General features: G+C 47.2%; 2 protein-coding genes across 2 annotated transcripts in view; both read right to left on the reverse strand.

Annotated features, from left to right (window-relative positions):
* The window catches only part of LOC309890890 (uncharacterized protein), a gene marked incomplete at both ends in the record, with an annotated part of 84,286 nt that extends 68,661 nt beyond the window's left edge, over positions 1-15,625 (reverse strand). Inside the window, 3 exon segments of the mRNA XM_082785285.1 lie at positions 13,561-13,631; positions 13,633-14,212; positions 15,612-15,625. Of these exon segments, the coding sequence (XP_082641411.1) occupies positions 13,561-13,631; positions 13,633-14,212; positions 15,612-15,625 (665 nt within the window).
* A 30-nt stretch (positions 15,626-15,655) lies between these two features.
* Positions 15,656-22,254, reverse strand: LOC309890891 (ubiquitin carboxyl-terminal hydrolase 42-like; the record flags this gene model as incomplete). The annotated part of the gene is made up of 12 exons (XM_082785286.1): positions 15,656-16,372; positions 16,580-16,721; positions 17,185-17,285; positions 17,480-17,620; positions 17,998-18,109; positions 19,006-19,088; positions 19,620-19,690; positions 19,847-19,914; positions 20,119-20,221; positions 20,381-20,491; positions 21,080-21,280; positions 22,026-22,254. 12 exons carry the CDS (start codon positions 22,252-22,254, stop codon positions 15,656-15,658), a joined length of 2,079 nt encoding a protein of 692 aa, XP_082641412.1.
* Between the last annotated feature and the right edge of the window lie 224 nt (positions 22,255-22,478).

The following is a 22,478-nucleotide window of genomic DNA, read 5'->3' on the forward strand; positions in this document are numbered from 1 at the left end:
AAAACAAAACAAAAAGAAACAAGAGGAGAGGAGAACAACAGCGGGAAATTTACCTATTCTCCAGGTGTTCAATTGCAAAGCCTCCTCTGGAGGATCAATAGCTGCGAATTCAGCGTGCTTAGGAGAAATCAGATCTACATCTGAACCATAACTATTTCAGTAGTATCACGAACTTCTGTTACTCTGAAGAAGCAGTCAGCACCGTTTCTATGTTAGGAAAGAGCTGAACAGAGTCTGTTATTCACATCAAGTAGTCAGGCAGGTTTCTTTAGGAAGGCTGGGTTTCACTAGAACATTACTAGCCTGTAAGCCTCATGGCATCACCTTCCACCTTGACTGCTGAACCTCCTTGCTCCCTACTATCTTCTTTGCCAAGATACAGCTGTCCACATTTACTTTTCCTACTTGGCTGGACTGAATTTAAGAAGATCTTGCATCTAAGAAAGGGAACAAAAGCTGCTGCCCAGCAGCGTCTGGCTCAGGGAGGAGTGAGAAAGCTCTGTGCAGCCCCCAAGGTCCGTGCAGCAGGAGGCAGGAGGTGCTCCAGGCTCCCAGCAGCAGTTCCCCTGCGGCCTGTGCAGGGAGAGGCCCCTGGTGGAGCAGGCTGTCCCCCTGCAGCCCATGGGTCCCCCGTGGAGCAGATCTCCACGCTGCAGCCCCCCTGTGGCTGGAGGAGCCCCCGGTGGAGCAGGTGGCTGTGGCCTGGAGGAGGCCGCGGCCTGTGGAGAGCCCCCGCAGGAGCAGGCCCCGGGCTGGACTGGAACAGGCTGTGCTGAGCCTGCTTTGCCCGTGACGCTCCTTGTGGAGTGATCTCCCTGTCCTTCTGGCAGCCCTTGAGCCCTTGCCAGCCTCTTTTCTCCCCTTGGCGTTGGAGGAGGGGCAGGGAGAGAGCGCTTGTGCTGGAGCTCAGCTGCCCAGCTGAGGAAAACCACCACGGCTCTGTCTTGCTGCAGCACGCTGGTAGCAGCCAGCACCGTCTGTTCTTCGAGCCTCAGCAAGCCCACAGCATCTTCCCAGAAGGGATCCCTTTCCTTCACGCCTGACAGGCGCCGCCTCCAGAGGCTGAGGGCTTGTGCCCCGTTTGCAAGCACTTTCTCAGTGCCCCCTTCCCCAGAGAAGGATCCCAGCTGCTTGGCTTCCCTGCCCTCTGCTGCCAGGCTCCCACAGCTGCTATCCCAGCAGTGCAGCAGCCAGCTGACAATGTGCTCGCCTGGAGGACAGCTGCAATCTTGTCCCATGGCTCGCAGCTCACCCAGGGATGGGGATCAGCTGCTTCCTGCTGCTTTTCTCTCTGCTCTCCTTTCCAACAGCCTCCTGTGCCCTGGGATGGCCCTACCTTGGGGTAGGCTGCCTCGCCTTCCTCTTGCTCCTTCCTCTTCTTGGGAGGACTTTCTGCCCTTCTGAAACGAGATGACTTCTGCATGCATTCCTTCCCCTTGTGTGTATTGGCGCCTGAGACAGCAATGGGGTCGTCCCCGGAGCCAGCTCTCAGGGCCTGTGCCAGGCTTGGAGGGGCTGCAGGGAACATGCCAGGGGCTGGAGGGGCTGCAGGGAACATGCCAGGGGCTGGAGGGGCTGGATGTGAAGTACTATCAGTAAAGAATTTCTTTCTAAAATATATTAGAAATCTAACTTTTCAGTGTAAAGCTATTAGTCCATGTCCTGTCACTCCAGGCCCTGATAAAGACCCCCTCCCCAGCTTTCCTATAGGTTGCCTTTAAGTACAGGAAGGCTCTCAGCCTGGCACACAGTAAAAGTGATGGCAGATCCTTCACTATATTATTTGAATTTCACGTAAATAGAACAGACTATCAACTTACTTAGGAGAAGTAATACAATTTCAGAACTATTCAAAACCAAAGGCATTCCAAACTAAGTTTAAGTTCAGAGGAAATCCAAAGAAAAAACTAATTTTGAAACTAATAATCAGAGACAATAATCTTCTTCAAATGATAGATTTTCCTCCTGTACTGGGTAATATTGGTCTGTCTTGAATGCTCATCCAGACATGGCTTTGACACCGAGTATCTTGCTTTGCCTCTGCATTAAGTCTTCTTCTCATGTGAGGTAAATGTCCTGCTCTTATGGGATGGGCCTAGGAGACACACGCGCTGTGTCTCATGATGCTTGGATATCATCTTAATTCTGGGTGAAGATGAAAGGTCTCACTGCTTCCTGAACAGGGAAGTGGATGTCTGCAGTTAAGAACCCTCTGTCTAATCTAGAAACATGAAGGAAGGAGTTTGCTGGATTGCAAGTGACAGTGAAGAAAGCCACAGGTGACATATCAAACTGATTAAAATGTTATTTAGCTCAGGGCATGGCTAATGAAGTGGAGCTGGAATAGTTTGACGACTGTAATTACACTCACTATCACTGTGACTTGTTTATAGGATGGTAATGCCTAAAGGTCCCACTGGAGCCTGAAACAAGGTTGTGCTGGGTGCTGCACGTGCATATCTCAGTAGCGCTTTGATAGCTAGTGATACAAACAGACAAAACAGAGATTGAAAGGAGAAACGGGGGGACAGAGATAAGAAGATCTTCCTGCAGGTCATTTAGGGTATGAGCCAGGACTTCAGTGCATCCAGCTCTCTAGTGCTCTGCTGGCCCAGTGAGATGAATGGAAAACATTGCAGCCTTGGAAAAATAGTGCTTCTTCTAATTCTTTGGCCAGTTTTGATGATTTAGGACTGCTCTATTTATTTATTTATTTATTTTACTTTCCCCATTTGTGCTGGAGAAGGTGAACTTTTTAAATACCTATTCTGAATTCAAATATCATTTTCATTGTTATGTTTCTGTTTTGTTGGCACTATTCGTAATGACTTCTACCCTTCAGTGGAAGCAAAAGCTTATCATACCATAAAACTGATAAAACAAAACATAAAACAAAACCAGGCTTAGAATGAAATTTTTGAGGCTTACAAATGCAAACTTTGAAATCTAAGGAAATGAATCATTGAGTCTGACTAAGCATCTCTGGGACTGGAGTGCAGAGAAGGCAGAGTTAAAATTCAAAATTCAGATGGGAAAAAAGCAATGAGAAAAGGTACATTTCAGAGGTTAAAAACTGCAAAAATAAAGTACGAATGACCCAAAACCTCCTTCACATAGGAAATTAAACAATAATAGTAAATGATACTTAAGCCACAGAACCCAGGGGGAACAAAGAGAACAAATTAGGACAGTTGCATACTCGAGGCAAAAATAGATCAAAAGTTAATGATGTCTCAAATGCTGCAAATCTTATTTCCTGCATCTAACAGCAACAACAATGTGATATTAAGGGCAGTGACAGGATTCCCATTGCAAATGAGGGTAGGGCACTAGGCACAACATCATCTGAGGTGAAATAAAAATCTACAGTGATTCAAGTGAAAAATGACAAGCTGATATCTACCTAGCCTATTAACAGCATTGGCACACAGAACAACAACTCAAGTAGGAAAAATACATCACAACTGTGCAAATCAGGGATAGACCCCAGAATGGGAGAGTAACAAATATACTTCTGTCCAGGAGAATGTAAAGAGTGATCCAGACAAGTGCAGGCCTGTTAGTTTGACATCAACGCTGGGCAAAGTTTTGTAGCAAGAAGAGATAAGACTAGGGAAGTAGCGGGTAATGTGGAATTTACAAGATAATTTATTAAAGCTAATTTGTTTCCAGAGAATTTAGTAGCTTGCCTTTGTAGGACCAGTGCTCCCCTACACAGGGGATGAACTACATCTATTTCACTTTCTGTGAGCTTCTGATACCTTATCTATGGATTTGGGCTTTGGGGCTGCAAGTGAATCAAGGGAGTTTGCAATTGTTCACACTGTTCGAAGAGGGAATTACCGGCAAAGGAGAGGTTCCCTGTAGTGATTCTCAGAGACAGTTCTGAAACTGCAGCTGCTAAGGAGGCAAAGACTCATGGAGAAATGTAGGCTGGAAGGGAGCTCTGAAAACCCAACCTCCTATTCAGAGCAGAGATGACTTCAAATTTAGGTATGTTCATATGGACATGGTGGCCGAAGACTAAAAATTACATATGAGCTTTGAGATTTCCAGGTGACATAAAGTTGGGAAGTACTACCGAGCCTGACAGAAGGATATCCCTTGTGATTGAAATGGTTCAGGTGAAGTGACATTTGATAATACAAAGTAGAGCCATGCTTAGAGATTCTCAACCAAGGGTGTTTTTTTTTTTTTTTTTTTTTTTTTTTTTTTTTTTTTGTCATGTTTGCTATATGGCAGTCAGGAGTTTAAAACAAACAATAAAACAACAAAACCCCATGTTCATGCACTGTTAACAGAAGAACTGAAAAAGTTAAGTGGTTATATGGTATGTATGGCTATTCTTTTTTTTTTTTTTTTTTTTTTTCTCCAGTATAAATATACCTGACAGGGCAGCCCTGCCACACATATAAGACATGAGGCAAAATTCTGCCACTTGTATTCACATTGAACTTAGGAGGAAGTGTTCAGAAGACAGAAGGAACAAGTTGCCTATTGTGTGGAAGGGAATTAAAGGACATCATTCTGCTCAGCCAGATGCCAGTTGAGAGAAAAATATGATGTCTCTGTGAAAATGCATTTCTTGAGTAAATATCAAGGAGAATTAGGAAATGTGTAAGTTGGGAGATACATCTGAAATGATGATTGCAATTGCCTTATGAGGAACTTTGGACAGGAAATTGGTAGAAACTTCCCATTTTAAGAATAAAGTGCACCATAGATATGAAGTCAGCATTCACCTAAAGAGTAGAGGCCAACTCAAAGCCCCCACAACAAAGCAGTGGACAAACCAGAACACTAACATGTTGTGGTCTAGAGTCACACAGATATACATAAGTTTACTATACCTAAACATCTGAGGGGTTCCTTTGAGAGGCGGAGGGCTTGTGCCCCATTTCCATTTCCACTCTCAGTGTCCCCTGCCTCAGAGAAGGATCCCAGCTGCTTGGCTTCCCTGGCCTCTGATGCCAGGCTACCAGAGCAGGTATCCCAGCATCGCAGCAAACAGGTGACAATTTGAGTGCCACAGCAGTCCTCATTGCGAGCTGGACGCTCAGGGCACTTGCGGCCACCCACCTTTGTGAGCTCCAAGGCTGACAGTGACTCTCTGCTGAGCTGCCACAGCTCTCAGGCATCCCGGTGACAGAGCATTCGGCGCAAAGCTGACTGCCAGGAGAAAAGGCTGCCGTGAAATGGCTGCTCCACAATGCCAGGAGCAAGGTCTGCTGGGCTGGGAGTTCGCAGGGGAGCTCAGCCTTGAGCCTGGCAACTGCGCCTGGAAGCCAGGGACGGCCTTGGTGTGCAGCTGGACACCTGGGCCTGAGAAAGCAAGGTCTCTTTCCAGACACTTGGCACCATCGTCACCCAGTGGCTGTCTCAGGGGGACGAGAGAAATGCACAACATCTCTTCCTTCCCTGAAAAAGGGACGGATTTGGACCCCAAAGCAAGCTCCTTTCTATCAAAAGCATCACGTCCTCCTGTCTTTCTTGTATTTGGCTATGACTTTAGGAATCCCTGCAATCCCTGCAGCTGTGTCCCCTGCCAGCTTCTTGTGTGCCCCAAGCATCCTCGCTTGCAGGGCAGTAGAAGATGCAGAAAAGGCCTTGCCTTAGTGGAAGCACTGCCCTGCAGGAGCTCCAACATCCCTCTCAGCAGCACGCTGTAGCCCCCAAATGCCCTCGAAATGGCACATTTCAGCTACTGGGAAGGAAATGAGCTCGCTCAAGGTGAGCTACCCGCTCAAGGCCCAGGTGTCTGTGAGGCAGTGTTGGCAAGGAGTCCTGTTGTGTGAGTCCGTTCTTTGTGGGTGCTCCGTCCCCACAAGGCTTGCTTTTCAAGGCCCAGGAGAGTCTTGTGGGCACTGGCCTGGGGTCCCAGGCTGAGCCAGCTGCTGGCTGGCAATCAGGGAGGCTCGCTCGGTGTCTTGGCTTGGGTTTGCGTGGCCAGGCTGTGGGAGCGGGGGGCTGCAGGGGTGTCCTCTGTGAGGAGAATGCAGCAGCTGCCCCATGGGAGCTCAGGGCCGCTGCCAGGAGGCTCCTTCCAGGAGGGACCCACCCGCTGCTGCCCAGAACGCAGAGCAAAAGGATGATGTTTGCGCCTGGGGGAGAGCCCATCTAAGAAAGGGAACAAAAGCTGCTGCCCAGCAGCGTCTGGCTCAGGGAGGAGTGAGAAAGCTCTGTGCAGCCCCCAAGGTCCGTGCAGCAGGAGGCAGGAGGTGCTCCAGGCTCACAGCAGCAGTTCCCCTGCGGCCTGTGCAGGGAGAGGCCCCTGGTGGAGCAGGCTGTCCCCCTGCAGCCCATGGGTCCCCCGTGGAGCAGATCTCCACGCTGCAGCCCCCCTGTGGCTGGAGGAGCCCCCGGTGGAGCAGGTGGCTGTGGCCTGGAGGAGGCCGCGGCCTGTGGAGAGCCCCCGCAGGAGCAGGCCCCGGGCTGGACTGGAACAGGCTGTGCTGAGCCTGCTTTGCCCGTGACGCTCCTTGTGGAGTGATCTCCCTGTCCTTCTGGCAGCCCTTGAGCCCTTGCCAGCCTCTTTTCTCCCCTTGGCGTTGGAGGAGGGGCAGGGAGAGAGCGCTTGTGCTGGAGCTCAGCTGCCCAGCTGAGGAAAACCACCACGGCTCTGTCTTGCCGCTGCTGCAGCACGCTGGTAGCAGCCAGCACCGTCTGTTCTTCGAGCCTCAGCAAGCCCACAGCATCTTCCCAGAAGGGATCCCTTTCCTTCACGCCTGACAGGCGCCGCCTCCAGAGGCTGAGGGCTTGTGCCCTGTTTTCAAGCGCTTTCTCAGTGCCCCCTTCCCCAGAGAAGGATCCCAGCTGCTTGGCTTCCCTGCCCTCTGCTGCCAGGCTCCCGCAGCTGCTATCCCAGCAGCGCAGCAGCCAGCTGACAATGTGCTCGCCTGGAGGGCAGCTGCAATCTTGTCCCATGGCTCGCAGCTCGCCCAGGGATGGGGATCACCTGCTTCCTGCTGCTTTTCTCTCTGCTCTCCTTTCCAACAGCCTCCTGTGCCCTGGGATGGCCCTACCTTGGGGTAGGCTGCCTCGCCTTCCTCTTGCTCCTTCCCCTCCTTGGGAGGACTTTCTGCCCTTCCGAAACGAGATGACTTCTGCATGCATTCCTTCCCCTTGTGTGTATTGGTGCCTGAGACAGCAGCGGGGTCGTCCCCGGAGCCAGCTGTAGGGCCTGTGCCAGGCTTGGAGGGGCTGCAGGGAACATGCCAGGGGCTGGAGGGGCTGCAGGGAACATGCCAGGGGCTCGAGGGGCCGCAGGGTGTGTGACAAGGCTTTGAGGGGCCTCAGGTCCTGCCGCAGTGGTTGAAGTCGATGCAGGGAACATCAGAGTTGTTGGAGGGGCTGCAGGTAAAATGCCAGGGCTTGCAGGGGCTGCAGGCTGCGTCACAGCTTTGCATCAGGTCAAGACGCATTTTCCTAGAACCATACATTTCCTCCTGAAGGGGCTGAAGAGCATGGAATGGTCTTCAAAATGCACAGAGCAGACCCCAGCAAACGTAGAGCTGCTGCTAGCAAGTAGGTAACTTTATTGTTCCTGTTGTTAATTTTGTTTCACAACAACAGATGCAAATATGTATCTTGAATGAGATACATATTTGGTGTATTTGGCAAAGGTGACCTTGGATCTGAAGCACACAGGCGTTCGCTAGTGTCCCCCCATCCGGAGTGAATCCAGAATGACTCGGAAGGAAAAATAAAATCCAAACCAGTGCGTTGTGATAAAGAGAGTTTAATAGGGTAGAAAAGGAATAAAAACCAACAAAATAATAAATAATGATACTTACAGTTTATAAGATATTAATATATAAAAATATTTAATGCTATTAAATACTTATAATTTTATAATAATAAAACAATGCCGTACTGTACAACACAGTCAATAAAGTGGATTTAATTAAATAAATAAGAAAACCAATAAATTAAATGAAAATTTAAAAATTTAAATTTAATACAAATAAAACCCATTTGTCCCATTCCAATGAATTGCTATCCCCATCATCACTTCCCATCCCACTGATCATTTGCTGTCCCCAAAACCTCCCAGTTCTTATCCCCTTGGCATGCCAGTGCAAGAAGAAGTGCTCTGCAGGCAGAGGCCTTGCTGAGTGACCACCTAAGGAGAGGAATTTAATCCAGAAGGCAGGAAAGAAGAGCAATGCCCCGAAAGAAGAAGCAAGTCTTGTCTCTCAGCCCTTTGGTGTCCCAAGCAGCAGTTGCCATGGCCAAGCTTTCCCAGCCCAGCTGCTGCCAGCATCTCCCCAGCTTGCCATTGCCACCTTCCTGGGTGAGGCGCGCGCGCATTTGCCATTGGCGCTGTTGCCATCCCTGTGAGTGGCAAGCCCATCCCCTAGCTCCAGCACGAGAGAGGGGAGAGGGCAAGCGAGAGGGGCAAGGGCTGAGGAGCGTGGCTGAAGCTGGAGCAGGTGCCTGCAGAGGTCTCTGTGCCTGCCTGGGTGCTGCGGGGGCCGTCGAGGAGAAGCCCGAGGTCGGTCACGGGTAGCTGGAGCCTGGCACTGTCGGCGGGGCGCTGGGCATGCTGCTGGGGCTGCTGGAGGTGGGCTGCGGCTGCACACAGGCCAGCTGGCACGCTGGCCCCAGCGCCTTGGCCCTGGCCCCCAGCGGCTGCAAAGTCTCGCTGGGGGTCTTTGTCCCCGGCTGCTGGCGCTGCAGCGTCCTGGCCCCGCTGGCCTGGGCACAGAGCCTGTCCTGGGGCCGCACGGCACGGGGCTCCCCACTCGGAGTCTCCGGCAGCAGCCGCGCTCTGCGGGGAGGTGGCGCCGCTGCTCCTTGCCCCCCTGCAGCCCCCGGGCTTCGCGCTCTCTTGCTGGGTGCCGTGGTGCTGTTGATCGCCAGCTGCTGCCCGCTGCTGCCTGCTTCCCTGCTGCTGCCAGCCACCGTGCTGCTGCCAGCCGTCTTGCCCTGGCACGGTCTCTTGCGGCCTTGGCCAGCCTGGCCCAGCAGCGTCTTCCTCTCCTTGCCGGGGGGGTTCTCTGTCGTCGGCCTCCTGTGCTGGCAGCTCTGCGCTGTCCCGGGGGTGCTGCTGGGCGCAGGGCGCTTGGCCCCCCGCTTGGTGCCGGTGGACGCAGGGGCAGGCGGGGGGCTCTTGAGGGGACCCAGGGGGCGTTTGGGCAGGGGTCTCCTATGGTCAGTGCGGCCCTTGGGGTTGGGGCGTTTCTTGGGGGAACTCGGGGGGGATTTGGGCTGGGGTCTACGAAGGGCACTGCGGCCCTTGGGGTTGGGGCGTTTCTTGGGGGAACTCGGGGGGGATTTGGGCTGGGGTCTACTAAGGGCACTGGGGACCTTGGGGTTGGGGCGGGTCTTGAGGGAACGCTGGGGGGGTTGGGGCAGGGGTCTACTAAGGGCACTGAGGAGCTGGGTGTCAGGGAGGCTCCTGGGGGGACTCAGGGGTGGACTGGGTAGGGGGCTCCTAAGCGCACTGGGCAGGGGACTGGCTGCAGGGCTGAGCGGGGGGCTCACTGCTGGCACGACGGGGGACTGCAGCGACAGCCCACCCTCAAGCTTCTCGGGGCGCAGCCCAGGGGTTGAGGGGACCTCACCGAGGGCTCCTGTGGCTTCCAGTCCCTGCGTGCTCGGCTCCTCGATGTCCTCGCAGAGGTCGGGCAGCTGCGAGAGGAAGCGGCTGAGGGCAGGACTGCTGGGCAAATCGGGGAAGGCGTCCTGGGGCTCCACGGCATCGAGCCAGCTGAGCAGCTCCTCCATGCCGGGGATGGGGATGTCCAGGTCGGCCAGGAGCTCGTCCTGCATGTGCTGCAGCTGCTGGCTGTCCCCTGCCAGCTCTGGAAAGGCCTCGGCAAAGGCATCAGGGCCCAGCTCGGGCAGCTGCGGGGGCTCCTCAGGCACCTGCGGGGCTGTCGCCGCTGAGGACGAAGCAAGAAAATCCCCCAAGACGGGCGATGTCAGCTTTCCCATGGCCCCTGGGTGTGGGGCGCCCAGCGGCCGGCTGTGCCAGCCCCAAACTCACCGTCAGGCGTCGCCGTCTGGGTGCTGGCGGTCCTTGGAGCCTGGGCAGGCTTGGGGGCAGTGGGGCCGGGCAGCGGGGGCCCCTGGTCCTCGCTGAGCCCCACGGCATGCAAGCAGGGCTCCGGCAGCTGCCCCCGGCTGCTGCTCAGGGTGCGGGGCGTGGGGAGCGCCTGCCCCCGCAGCGGAGGCCCCGGGACGAGGGGTGGCGGGGGGTTGCGCTGGGCGGGGGCCTGCAACAGGCAGGTGCCTGCGGGGTGCAGGAGCTCCCCATGGAGCACGGCCCTGGGCCCCAGCCCCAGCGCATGGTGGGGTACCAGTGTCCCCGTCACCATGGGCTGTCCCCACTGGTGGACGGGGGCACAGGGAGGAGCGGTGTGGGGGAGCTGCCCCCCGGCGGGGAGCTGCACCAGCTGCAGCTGGTGCCCCACGGCGGGGAGCTGCCCCACAGCAGGGAGCTGCCCCCCGGCGGGGAGCTGCCCAAGCTGCAGGTGGTGCCCCTGGGCTGGGAGGTGCCCCCCAGGTGGCAGCTGCACCCCGGCGGGGAGCTGCAGCACCTGCCCCTGGACCCCCGGCACCACGTGCCAGACGGTGGCCTGGGGCAGCGCGGAGGGGAGGGTGGGTACCTGCGGGGGCTGCAAGGGCAGCGCCGTCGCTCCGGGGAGGGAGGGCAGCAGCCAGGCAGCCACCGTTGGCGGCACGGCTGGGACGACGAAGGGGGAGTTTTGCGTCTGCGCAAGCCGCGGAAGCCGTCTGGGGAAACCCTCTGTGGGAAAAAGGGCGCTGGGCTGAGCTCTGGGGCGCTGGGCTCGCCAGCAGGGCCGCAGCCCCGGGAGGAGCGGGAGCTGGCTGCTGGACCTGCCATGGTGGCTGGAGAGTGGGGCGGTTGCTTGGGGAACCCGGGCAACGGGGGTTCCGTCCCAGCGGCTCACCAGCCCCTCGCCGACATCTGAACTGACTGGAGAAGGCGGCTTCCAAAGTCCTCCCATTAAACGGACTACATTTGAATTCTATGCTAAAATTGGTGAGCTGTACAGAATAGTAGGACCAAGCTACCTGCTTTGATAGCAAACGGTTGACCTTAGGTAAGTTACAGTCATATGAAGGTTTGACTGGACGGCATCCTTGGTTTACTAGTGATCAAAGCTGACCAAATCCTAGCCACAGAACAGAAGCGTTCACTAACTTGCTAGAGAGAGCACTTAGGAATGCAGGAATTTAACTGCTTTAATGCTGCTCTTTCTCTCACGTATCTGCAATTTCCTTAAATCACAAATTGTCACTAGCTATCCTTGTTCATTTATTCAAAGGAACATGATTCCGGTTTAAAAGGCACTCTAACAAGTCCTCCGTTGCTCCTAGTCTGTCCCTAGCTTCTTTAAGAGGTTCAATACAGTAGAAAATTAAAAATAATAAACTAGCAAATAATTAACGTGTGGAAGTGGTCTTTTTTCAGATTAGATTCCACCATTCAGAAAATCCTGCTTAAGAGACATTTTTTCTTTGCTTTGAAAGACTGACCTTCCCCAAAAGGAAACTAATTAGTATCTTCAGGCTTGACGAAATACTTGAATTCCTCAATTTAACAGAATTGCTTTGCACAGCCCTCCTATCCTGCTTACCTTGCAAGCAGTGTATCCAAGTGGGGCGGGTACTGCTGTATTTATCAACGAACATCTCTTTCACGTATATAGCCCAGGGATCCCCATGCCCCGCACTTGTGTAATGCATGCAAGACGTTGACTTTCTTCCTCTACTTTGGACTGGTTTAGAGAGAACGAGTTCGCCATCTGCTGGCCAGAGAATTCACTGAAGCCCGAAGAGCAGTAGAGCAGAGGCATTTTCTTCTGTGCTCTTCCTGATTTTTCAGCTAGAAGAGATACTTCCAGTCTAGTACAATCAGGATTCTTTTGACATTAGTATCGTAAAAAGTCCATTTTTGCAACACTGGAATTTGAAAGACCTCCGTTCAGTCCCTAATTTTGTTCTTGATAATGGGACAGATTGCATGAATGTTGGCAAGAATGTGTGAACAACCAGCCTCCCCTCCATGTCGTATTTTAAGATGACAACTTCTGGTGCTCCCTGTCTCAGAAAAGAAAAATGCTTGGAAACAATTGCACTCGCTCTTAAGCTTGAAGAAACTTGTCAGTGCCAGAATCTACTGACTCTGGCAATTTACTTCATCATCCAAACTGGGCAAAAGATATGAAAACCTCTTCCGAGATTTTACTTCTCCAAACATTACGTAAAAGGCATTCAGCTGTACAGCAAGAAGCTGAAATAGCTGAAGGTAGTATGTTATTCACGTGAATTGTTCAGGCAGGTTTTTTTTAGGAAGGCTGTGATTCATTAGAACATTACTAGCCTCTAAGCCTCATGGCATCACCTTCCATCTTGACTGCTAAACCTCCTTGCTCCCTACTATCTTCTTTGCCAAGATACAGCTGTCCGTCCACATTTACTTTTCCTACTTGGCTGGACTGAATTTAAGAAGGGAGCTTGCAACTCTTCCTCTTGTTTGCCACTTCATCATCAAACCAAATGAAAACCATTTGCCTTTAACCTCTTTATTTCAGGCCTTCTTTCCTAGTGGCCATTCAAAACTGGGAAAAAAATAGTCTACCAAGTGGGGTTTTTTTTTGATTTGATAATAAATCTGCAGACTGTTAAGTCATCAAGCACTTCAAGACTGTTTGAAATAATCTCGAGATTAATATAAAAGGAATTCCTCACACACGCTGCGGCCGCTTACCTTTAGTATAGTCGTTGGATGCGATGGAGCAGTATTTCTTGCTTTCGCCTGCACTGGAAGTCTTCCCTTCCTTGTAAGGTTGTTTACTGCTCTCACTTCTGCATTATTCACATGAAGAGCCATCTGGAGGATGGGATTCTTCCTTCTTCTCCCGCGTTATCTTCTGGAAACGAGGATCTAAGTGTTCCAAGGAGCCTTTTGCTTTCCTGGTGTTTCTCCTTTTTCTTCTTTTTCTTCTCCTTTTTCTTCTTTTTCTTACGCTTGCGATTGGCATTGTCAAAGCGGAGCGCACAGAAACACAAATCATGAAGTCTGAAAGAAACATGCAAGTTAAAAAGGGAAAAAAAGATGTGGCACTTGTTGCCTATATGAAACCTGATTTATTTTACCACAGGTGATGATTTGCAGCATGTCAGCTATTTTGTGGTGCTTTGTGCACACGCAACTTACTTTAGATGCAGCAAACTTAAGCCGTCAGATTGAAGGACCATAGGTCCTGGTTTGTACACAGATCATTAACAACGGCTAGCTCTGGAATACGTGCAAGCAGAAAAAATCTTTTAACCTAATCTGGAATGGTGTACGGATGTGATTCGAACTATGTGGTCCAAAGCTAGTGCTCTGACACAATTCAGCAAGAGCTTTCCTGTCTTCACTGATCAACCTAACAACATGATCCCCAGCCAGCTGGTGCTATCTAAAGAACTTAGAAACTACCAGAAAAAAAAAATAAATAAATAAAATAAAAGGAAGACATGAGAAGCACCCAGAAAAGAATTAGGATAAAAAATGCGGAGTATGCCGGAATCCTTGCTTACTTGGAATCCTTCTCTCCATCTTTATCCTTAGACTTCTTTTTCTTCCAGAACTTGTGATATTTTTGCATTTTTTTCACCACCTACAAGCTCCTTTTCTATCTTTCTGTCTTTCCTTTCTATTTCACTTTCACTACCTTCTGCACGGGTATATTTTCTTTTTCTGTTTCCTTCTGTTTCAGTTTTCTGGCGACAGTTCTCCAAATGAGCTGACACAGGTGGAAGCGCATGTCTTTCACGAGAATGTCTTCTGGAATGTTGCTGAGGTACCGAGCAACGATGCAAGTCTGCTCGGGGTGTGCTAAAGCGACGTACATCTTCCTCTCTCAAGAGGGAACCGTGAGGCCATCTGCTTTTGTAATGATAATGCTTATGTGACCTGCTGTAGTAAGTTGCAGTCGATCTGTCAAAGGCTGAATCGCCGTGAGAGAACTTTCTCTCTCTACTGTCTCCTGTCGCATGAGGTGAATAGTAATCCTTGTAATAGCCACATCTTTCCCATCTCCGTGCTTCGTCTCGATAGTATCTTTCTCTGCTCCAACTTCTTTCCCCTTTGGATCGGTAGTACCTATTGCTACCTTGTTCTGATCTTCCTCCGCTGCCAGATCTGTACTTTGAATATTTGACTGCTCTTCTGCCATTCTCAGGGCTGTTTCTTTCACGAGGGAAAGATCTGTACCTGCTTCCCTCCCAGTACTCCTGCTTGTGACTCTTTTGCTCAACAAATTCCACGCTCTGAGAACACCTCCTCTTGCTGGAAGGACCTGCTTTTTGACTCTCCTTCTCTTCACTAGGAGCATGTTCCCTCTTGCTTCGGTAATGCTCTTTCTCAGTGGTTTTAGTCTTGTCCTTTGTATCTTGGCGTCTATCTGCAATAGCTAAGGAAGAAAGATTGTTAGAGCTACATTCAGTGTCAGACTCGAGAGAGGAAGTTTGCCGCAATTTCTCACCAGGCTCAGAAGAGTCTTTGCCGGACAAAACATTTTCTTTTGAAATGAGGTCACGTTCTTTTGATCTTCTTGGTTTCTCCTTGTCTCCACCGTCATCACATTGGTACTGGGCGAGGTATTCATCATTCCCAGGAGATTTCGGAGGTTCCGCAACACTGCATAAAATAAAAACCCATTTCTCACTTCTGCTGAAGGACGTGAATATTAAGAGTAAAACCTTCCAAAGGCAAACAAACAAACAAAAACCTCCGGACTACAGGAACCCTCGCAAAGATATGCCATTTAGAAACCTCTCCTGTGATTAGGACACCTTCTTCAGCTCCCAGAGAAAGTGCTTTTTCCCCTCTTGCTTCTGAAGCCATTGCACTAAAAAAGCAAACGCATCTGTCTCCTTCCACCTGCTGCTCTGAGAAAAAAGGCATAGGGGCGAGCGGGGAACAGCCAGTGTTTCTCCAGACAGTGGAGAAAAATGGAAAAACATTCTATAAAGGAACACAAGTTCTCCTTGAGGCACCAACCTGCATCAGAGTGATATGCTCAGTGCTGATCATTAGTTCTGTTCGTGACACTGGACACACAGTATGGAATTGTACTAATTTAAATCCTTCCATTAAATACTATTAGTAGACAGATAAAACTGTAACGAACTTCCATAAAGTCTTGTCTTAATCAGACTGTGCTCATTTTACCTCATTTCCTCTGACAAGCTGTTCAGCTGGCTGGCTCTGAAGGACTCCGTGATGACTTCTCGATTGACTGAAGGCATAGCTCCAGGCATCTGCAATTAAAACGCACAAGTCAGCAGACAAAAAAATACTATTTGTAGTAGTACTGAGGACTAGTCTTGTCAGAATGTCTCCATTAAATGGTAAGCAAGACCGCTGTCAGTTGTATGCATTATCTACACTTCAAAGATAACCCCAACTCACCCCCCAAAATCTACTTTATGAAACTTAGGAATTTTTATCTCAGCTGAGCTTAAGTTGACAAGTTCTAATGTAAGCTCAGGTCTGCAAATTCTAAGGGGATAATACCACAAAGCCTTACGATCACATGTGTGCTGTGTTTTCTCAGTATTTCACCTGAATTAGGAACACAATAAACACTCCCGAATACATCGTAGGTGAGAAATTCTCGATGGAGCAAATCTATGTTTCAAGCAATCCATTTGTTTTAGAAAAGAACATCTCAGAAGGTTTAACAGGTTCAACTCGGCAAGTGGAATCATCAAGTTTCAGTCCGTTTTCTTTAGATTCAGTAACTAACCTAATAGCACCATTTAGTGAATCTGTTTTTGGCAGCTCATGCTGGGATCTTCCTTTGTCAGCATTCTGACAGGAAGAATTGGAATGCTGCAATGTACGGACTACCTTTCCAACCAAAATTCCATTAGAGGACATTGCATTGCATTTCAAATTCCTTTGAAATAAGCCCTTTGACTCCTCCTCAGATTTTCCTGAAGATTCTGCACCATAAGGGACTGTGTTATCAGAGCTGAGTTTAGGATTTTCATTCACTGTTGGCTCCACAAAAATTTCATCAGAAACTTTTTTGTTTGTTTGCATTTGCTTCATTTGCATTACCGAATTTGTAATTGTGGATGAAGGAACAGCCTGGTAGAGATCTTCATCCTCCACAGCACTGCTAAGAAAGTCAGGCTGTGACACAGTCTGACGAGCAGGCAATTTATTGTGAATACTGATGGTGATCTTCTGTTTTCTTGACGTATCAGTCATTGAAGGCCTGGTAATTGCCTGGTTTTGAACACAGGCCATTGGTGGTGCTGAAGATGGCCTTTTTAGGGTGACACCAGTGGTCTTTGCGTCCTCTTTTATGGATCCATTTCCATTTAAACGGCTTGAATTCTGTATTTAAAAAGAAGAAATTGCAAGATGGATTAACGCAAACACTGCATGTAACATTTTGAAACACAAAACTCTCCTACTGAGTGTTTCTACAAATGGTCTTAACACCTAAAAAGATGCTTAAAACCAAACAAAAAACCCCACACCAAACCCCAAACCCACTAGCAGTTTGGTGCCGTTATCTGCCCTCCCGCTTCCCTGAATTACCTTAATCATATGAGGAAGAAGTCGTGGTCCCAGAAATCCAGCCTGCTTACTATTAGCCCCCTGCTGACCAGGAGGGAATGAACAGGGATAAGATGGTGCTGGCAAGTAAAACGCACGTTCTCCAAGTGTCAAATCATAGCGCCTTCAGAAAAGAGCAGTGATCGTAGTTTAGTTTTTCTTTCAGCCTACTCTTGGATTAAATCCCATCCTATCATTTTAGAGGAACAGCTCATACGATATGGAAGCCTTCTCTACAGAAGGCTTCGCCAAGACTACAGACTGAAAAGTAGAGAACAGTCTTCCTACTAAGACTATCACTTGCAGAGCAATAATTCATTCTTACACCACAGATGACCTTCATTTCTCTCCTTCTCTAAATTAGCCAGCTACAGATAACACATAGATAGCAATTTACATGAGTGCTGCAGTTTAAGGCCAAGCAACAAAAGATAATAAACGACACAGAGAATTTCAGGTTAGACAGAACTGAATTAGACAAATAATAATCTTCTCCCGGGATAGCAAGAAAAACACTTGCAAAACAGAAAAATATCAATAACAGGAAAGTAAATCTCTTCTGAACACATTTTAAGATTTGTTATTACCTGATATAAAAAAGTATGTAAGCTTGCTGACCAAGAACTCTTTTAATGTCAGTACGCACTACTTTAGCATCATTCATCTGATACCAAAGTCCATTACCAGCCTGCAAATAAAGACAACGATTTCTTTAGGTGAATTGCACGTTTTCCAATTGAAATCACGGGTAGGAACAAAATACACACATGTCAAATAAAAATATAATGAAATCTTTTTCCCTAGAAACAGTAGCTGCTAGTCATGCTTTAATTGGTTTGCCAGCACAACCTTTACCCTGTTAGAAATGCTGTTGACTTCTACCTTTACATAGCATATATAGTGTCCTGAGTGACAGCTGACACCGTGATGTACCAGCACCGCGTATAAGGCATAGAGCAGTGGTTCTCCCATTGACTGCGACATGTAGGCTCTCAGGTCCAAATACTCCGGATATTTCACCTCCTAAAGAGACATCAAGAAGATAGAAAAATTATCCCAGAGTACTTCGTGGACTAGCCAGAGAAAAACACTTCCAAAAAACACAGACTAGAATTGATTTCTAGAATATATTTCTCGAATATATTTCTTGATTCACTACAAATAAGTCTTCCCATAAACAACGGTTAAGACTAGAAGTTGCAGAGAACTGTTTCCTGACGAATCAGCCTTCTCAGAGGAAAGCATATGCTTCTTGTCAAGCGGGAACTTTATTGATATTAAGAGAAAGAATAAGCCATAGTCGTTAGTCTACAATTATTGTCTGAAAATATTAACAACTTTCAACTTTGGGGGATGTCCCATTACGCAATGATATAGTTGCATTACAGTGGTAAATATACCTTGTTGACCTTTCCACCTGTGAAATCTGCAAATCTTTTCAGTGATATTGTGAGAACCTTGGAAGAACGGTGTATGGTAAATCTCTTGGACGCAGGAACCATCTTTTTACACCTTAAAAACAAGCAGAGATAAGTGTTTGAAGGCATCTTCTTTTTTCGCCCCCAAAACAAACTCCTTTTAATGTCTCACGCATGCCTATGCTATTTGAATGATATTTACTTGCATAATAGGTTGGTCTTCTTTCTTTTCATAAACCCATGCACTGCGTGTCAGGTTTGTTAATACACAGAAGAAGGTCAATTTTCCCAACAACTCAGAGCATAGCGGGAACAGGAATCTCTCACAAAAGGGTATGACCAGGTTGGATGGCAAGGTACCATTTCTTGGTCTACAAAAGTGGCTATTTGAACTCCAATCCTGGATACATTCTTTCAGCTTTCAAGGGAAATACAAATACTGAAAGCGGAACGAGAGAGCCTTGGTCCCCAGGGCTAGAAATTGCAAATAATCTCCAACATAGGTCGACTATCAACATCAAAAATACAACAGAAGCACATGGTCATTCTACAGGAGGGAGACATTTAACAGTAGGAAGTCTTCATGTACTGAGCTTGTCTGGAAAGACACTGAAACCATCTGCCATCCTTTGAAACAAAATAGTTCAGTTTGACACATTGCCCGCTCCAAGGTAGGACCTACGGTGTAAGCAGTGAAAATTAGCCACTAGCCCAGAGAACAACGGAAACTGGGCAGTTTACATCAAGAAAAGTACTGTCGAGAGCTAATAAATAGAAAGAACAAAAGTAGCTCTTTTTGAATTCTGATGGCAAAATACAAGCCAGAGAATTGCAAACCCATAGGGAATGCCTATGAACAAGACTTCCCCCCTCCAAGGAAACAAAAATCCAAGTCTTTTATAAACTTCCACAAAACTTGTAAGTAGATCCAAAGTTTAGAGGTAGTCCAACAGAGTCATGCAACATAGAAAACTGACGTCAAAATCTTACTCGCTACATTTATAGCAATTCTCTCCATCTAGCTCTTCAGGTTTCACAAAGAGTTCCAGAGCTCTGCTAACAGACGAAACCGCCTAGAGCAGCGAGAAAGAAGAGCGCAAAGTCACCGTAATTCAGAATTCCAGAGACATACTAGTAGTTTATAAGAGAATCTTACTAACATACTCAAGCGATCTACTAGGAGCACTGTGAAGAAGGAGGCAGAAAGAGCATGCTCAGCATTGACCTCACCTGGAAGGCATTTGACTTTGGAACAAATACTTTCCCAGTTGCCTACACAGCATCTATAGTGTGCTTTGTCATCAATACTGGGGACAAATTCATCAGTCTAACAATTAGATGTACATTGAGGTAGAACAACAAAGAAGTATGACAGCATTATAATTTTTGCAGAAAGAGAATTCTTTCCCCTTAAACCCAATGCAAATGTGGAGACTATTTACATGGGTTCCACGGAAGGACAAAGTCCAATCCACTTCCTTAGCACCACCAAGCTCTTACGTTTTAACATTATATGTGGTTTGGTTTTTTAAGTTAAACAAGTTTAATTTAGAAAGTTATGCATGTACTTAAACATCATGAATTATATTTAGAAAACATCTTACCTTTATATCCAAAGTGATATCAAGAAATGCCTCATACGTATCTGAAACTGCTTTGCAATTCAAGCACTTCACTGGAAGCAAAATATAAATGCTTAACATTATGTGAAGGAGACTAACTGTCCAAATTCAAGTTGTTGACAGATACTACTTTAGACAAACTACAGACTGCTTTACTACCGACAAAAGACACAGATCAGTTCTAAGGACAGGAATATTTTTTCAAGTACCTCTCGATCTTAGAAATCCTCCAAATATTTGATGAATGATGGTGGTAGCTTGAGAAGATCTGTCCAATCTGGAAATAAATTATAATCAGACCTCAGAAGATTTAAGGCACAGAGTTAACTCTTCAAAGAGTTTCATGAAAACCAAGGATGATGTAGACTTGCGTTGCTGATAGTAAATAAGGCACTAAAAGGTGCTAGAGATCATTTCTGAGAGTAAATAAAGGACTAGAAGGTGCTAGAGAATGTATGAAAGTGAACTTGTTTATGCTTACTCGGTGCTTCCGTTCAAGCACGCTTCCTGCATAGCATCAACAGTATAGCGCAAGAACTCGTGTGCGTCTTCTTGACTGCCAAAACGGAAATGTTGTCCTATTCCTAAATAAGAAGATGATAGTATTGACCTCATTTAAAAATGAAATCATTCTTGTATTTCTAAAATCTCTCTTCATTGGCGTGTTAAAACCACTTAGACACATCAAATAATTATTTGAAGATTACAAGCTATCGAAAAGAAACACATCTGAAGCCACTTACGACTGAGATTACTGATAACATGCGTAGGCTCGATGGCATCAACAGTGCAACGCAGGGCCTGGTTAATGTGAGTCTCCATCGTGCACATCATGCAAAAATCTTGTTCACGACCTGAAGAGTGAAAGAGCAAAGCATCCCAGTCCAGCGAAATATCCAGAACTACAAACATCTAAGTACAATTTAAACTATAGATACAATATCCACTCTCCTTGCTACATTCTATTCTCCCAAGATGCCAATGTCCCAACAGTCTTGTAACATTTCATTTCACACAACTTGACAGAAGAAAAATATCCACTAAGCCTGTATTCAAATGCATTTTGTGAAGAGAAATCTAAAAGACTACTGCAAAGTCGCAGTTGTAAAGGCTGACAGGAATGTGAACTCCACAGGCTGCAAAATGTATTACTCTCTAAAATTACTACTAAATGCATTACTGTCCAATGCACTTCATTATTCCCATGAAGCAATAAATGATCCTTTAATAAACAAACAAACAAACAAACAAATAACTAACTAAATAAAACATGGTGCATTAATTGCACTCCATATGCTATTCGGAGCCCACTGCTAATACAGTGCTCAAAGCCAGCTGCTACAGGTAAAATCAGGCAAATAAGCTTATCTCACAGAATCACTGCTGTTCTTTCACCTTCAGAGCTATCCAACAGATTCAAAATACTGTTAGAAAGTACTCACATGACTGGCTGTGCTCAAGAGAAAGCATGTAATTGGCAAGTGGGGGTGTGTAGGTCAAACACTGTAGAGTAGCATTAAGAAAACATGTGTTGCCAAGATTGTACAGGCCAACTCCAACACTTTGTGTTTCTCGCCAATCCATACAAATCTTCTCAGGTGGAAAAAGAATGCTCTGTGGCGGAGCAATTCCATCATTAACGACTGCAAGAAAGTTAAATTTAAAAAGAGATCTTGTTTGTTTGTTTCGAAGAAAGGTATTTAAAAAAATACTATTCTGCAGGAGCACCTAGAGGAGCTAGCTACAATCCAAACCAGAAAAACTTATTGCAGACAGCTTTAATACCACCAAATTCAAATTGGCTGGTCAACACAATGTTTTGGGGAAAAAAAAAAAAAACAAAAACAACTTTAGTCAACCATTTTAATTTTTCTAAGGCAAGGCTAACTGCCATTCTGTTTGTAGCACCTAATGCCAAGTTCCTCTCCATCTATAATCTTTAACCTGATTAACTCAACTACTGTTTTTTTCCTTATTATAACTTAAACCACAAACTTAGACTTGAAATTATACGGTAAAAACGTAAAAACTAGGAACTAGGAATGACGGTACCCCTACAGATACCAGATCTTTTCCTGAGCAATGTTATCCTTCAAAAAACCTGTGAAAAATGGAAGCTGTGAATAGCAACAATCAAACACTTTTCTCTGCAAAACAGAAAAGACATGGAGGAATCTGTGCATTACAAAAAGCTCCCCGTATTTCTCTGTTGACTGTAAATATATCAAAATTAATTTCTGTAACATCAGTCACTTCAGTTGCCTTAGGGGATTCGCTTTTGAAGTCTTTCTTCACAGTAGTCCCCTTCTCTATCAGTGCAACAAGTAAGAACTGCATTTTCTACTTTTGCTTTGAAGAAAATGGAGGCAGGATAGAACGCACACTTACTTAGATCTCTTGGGGCAAAAGCCTTAGATTTTTCAGATGATCTACAGTAAATAGCACCTCCACGTCCTTGGGCCACAGAGACTTGGCTTGAATCTTCTGCAGGCACTATCCGGCCCCAGTTGGCGGTGCGTGACATCAGTATTTTAGGACTTGGTTTCTTGGATTTGCCAGACCGCCTTGAAGAGGGCTTTTTAGGCTTTGAAGATTTGGGCTTCTTAGCTACGGTCATTGTTCACATCTGCAACAGAGACAGAAGTTCTGGCTGACGTAAGACTATCAAGAAGCACTCCAAGAAGAAAAGAGTAACAGAAGTCCTGTCACTTAATCTCAAAGAAACAGCCTTAAGAACTAAATCGCTGGTATGAATGATTTAAAAAGAATCCCCAAACTAAACACACAAAGTGAAAATTTCCATCTAAACTCTATCAGTATTACTTTTCGCTTCTGCAGAAC

Source organism: Aythya marila (assembly GCF_965140915.1).
Source record: "Aythya marila genome assembly, contig: HAP1_HAP1_SCAFFOLD_167, whole genome shotgun sequence".
Taxonomy (NCBI): Eukaryota; Metazoa; Chordata; class Aves; order Anseriformes; family Anatidae; genus Aythya; species Aythya marila.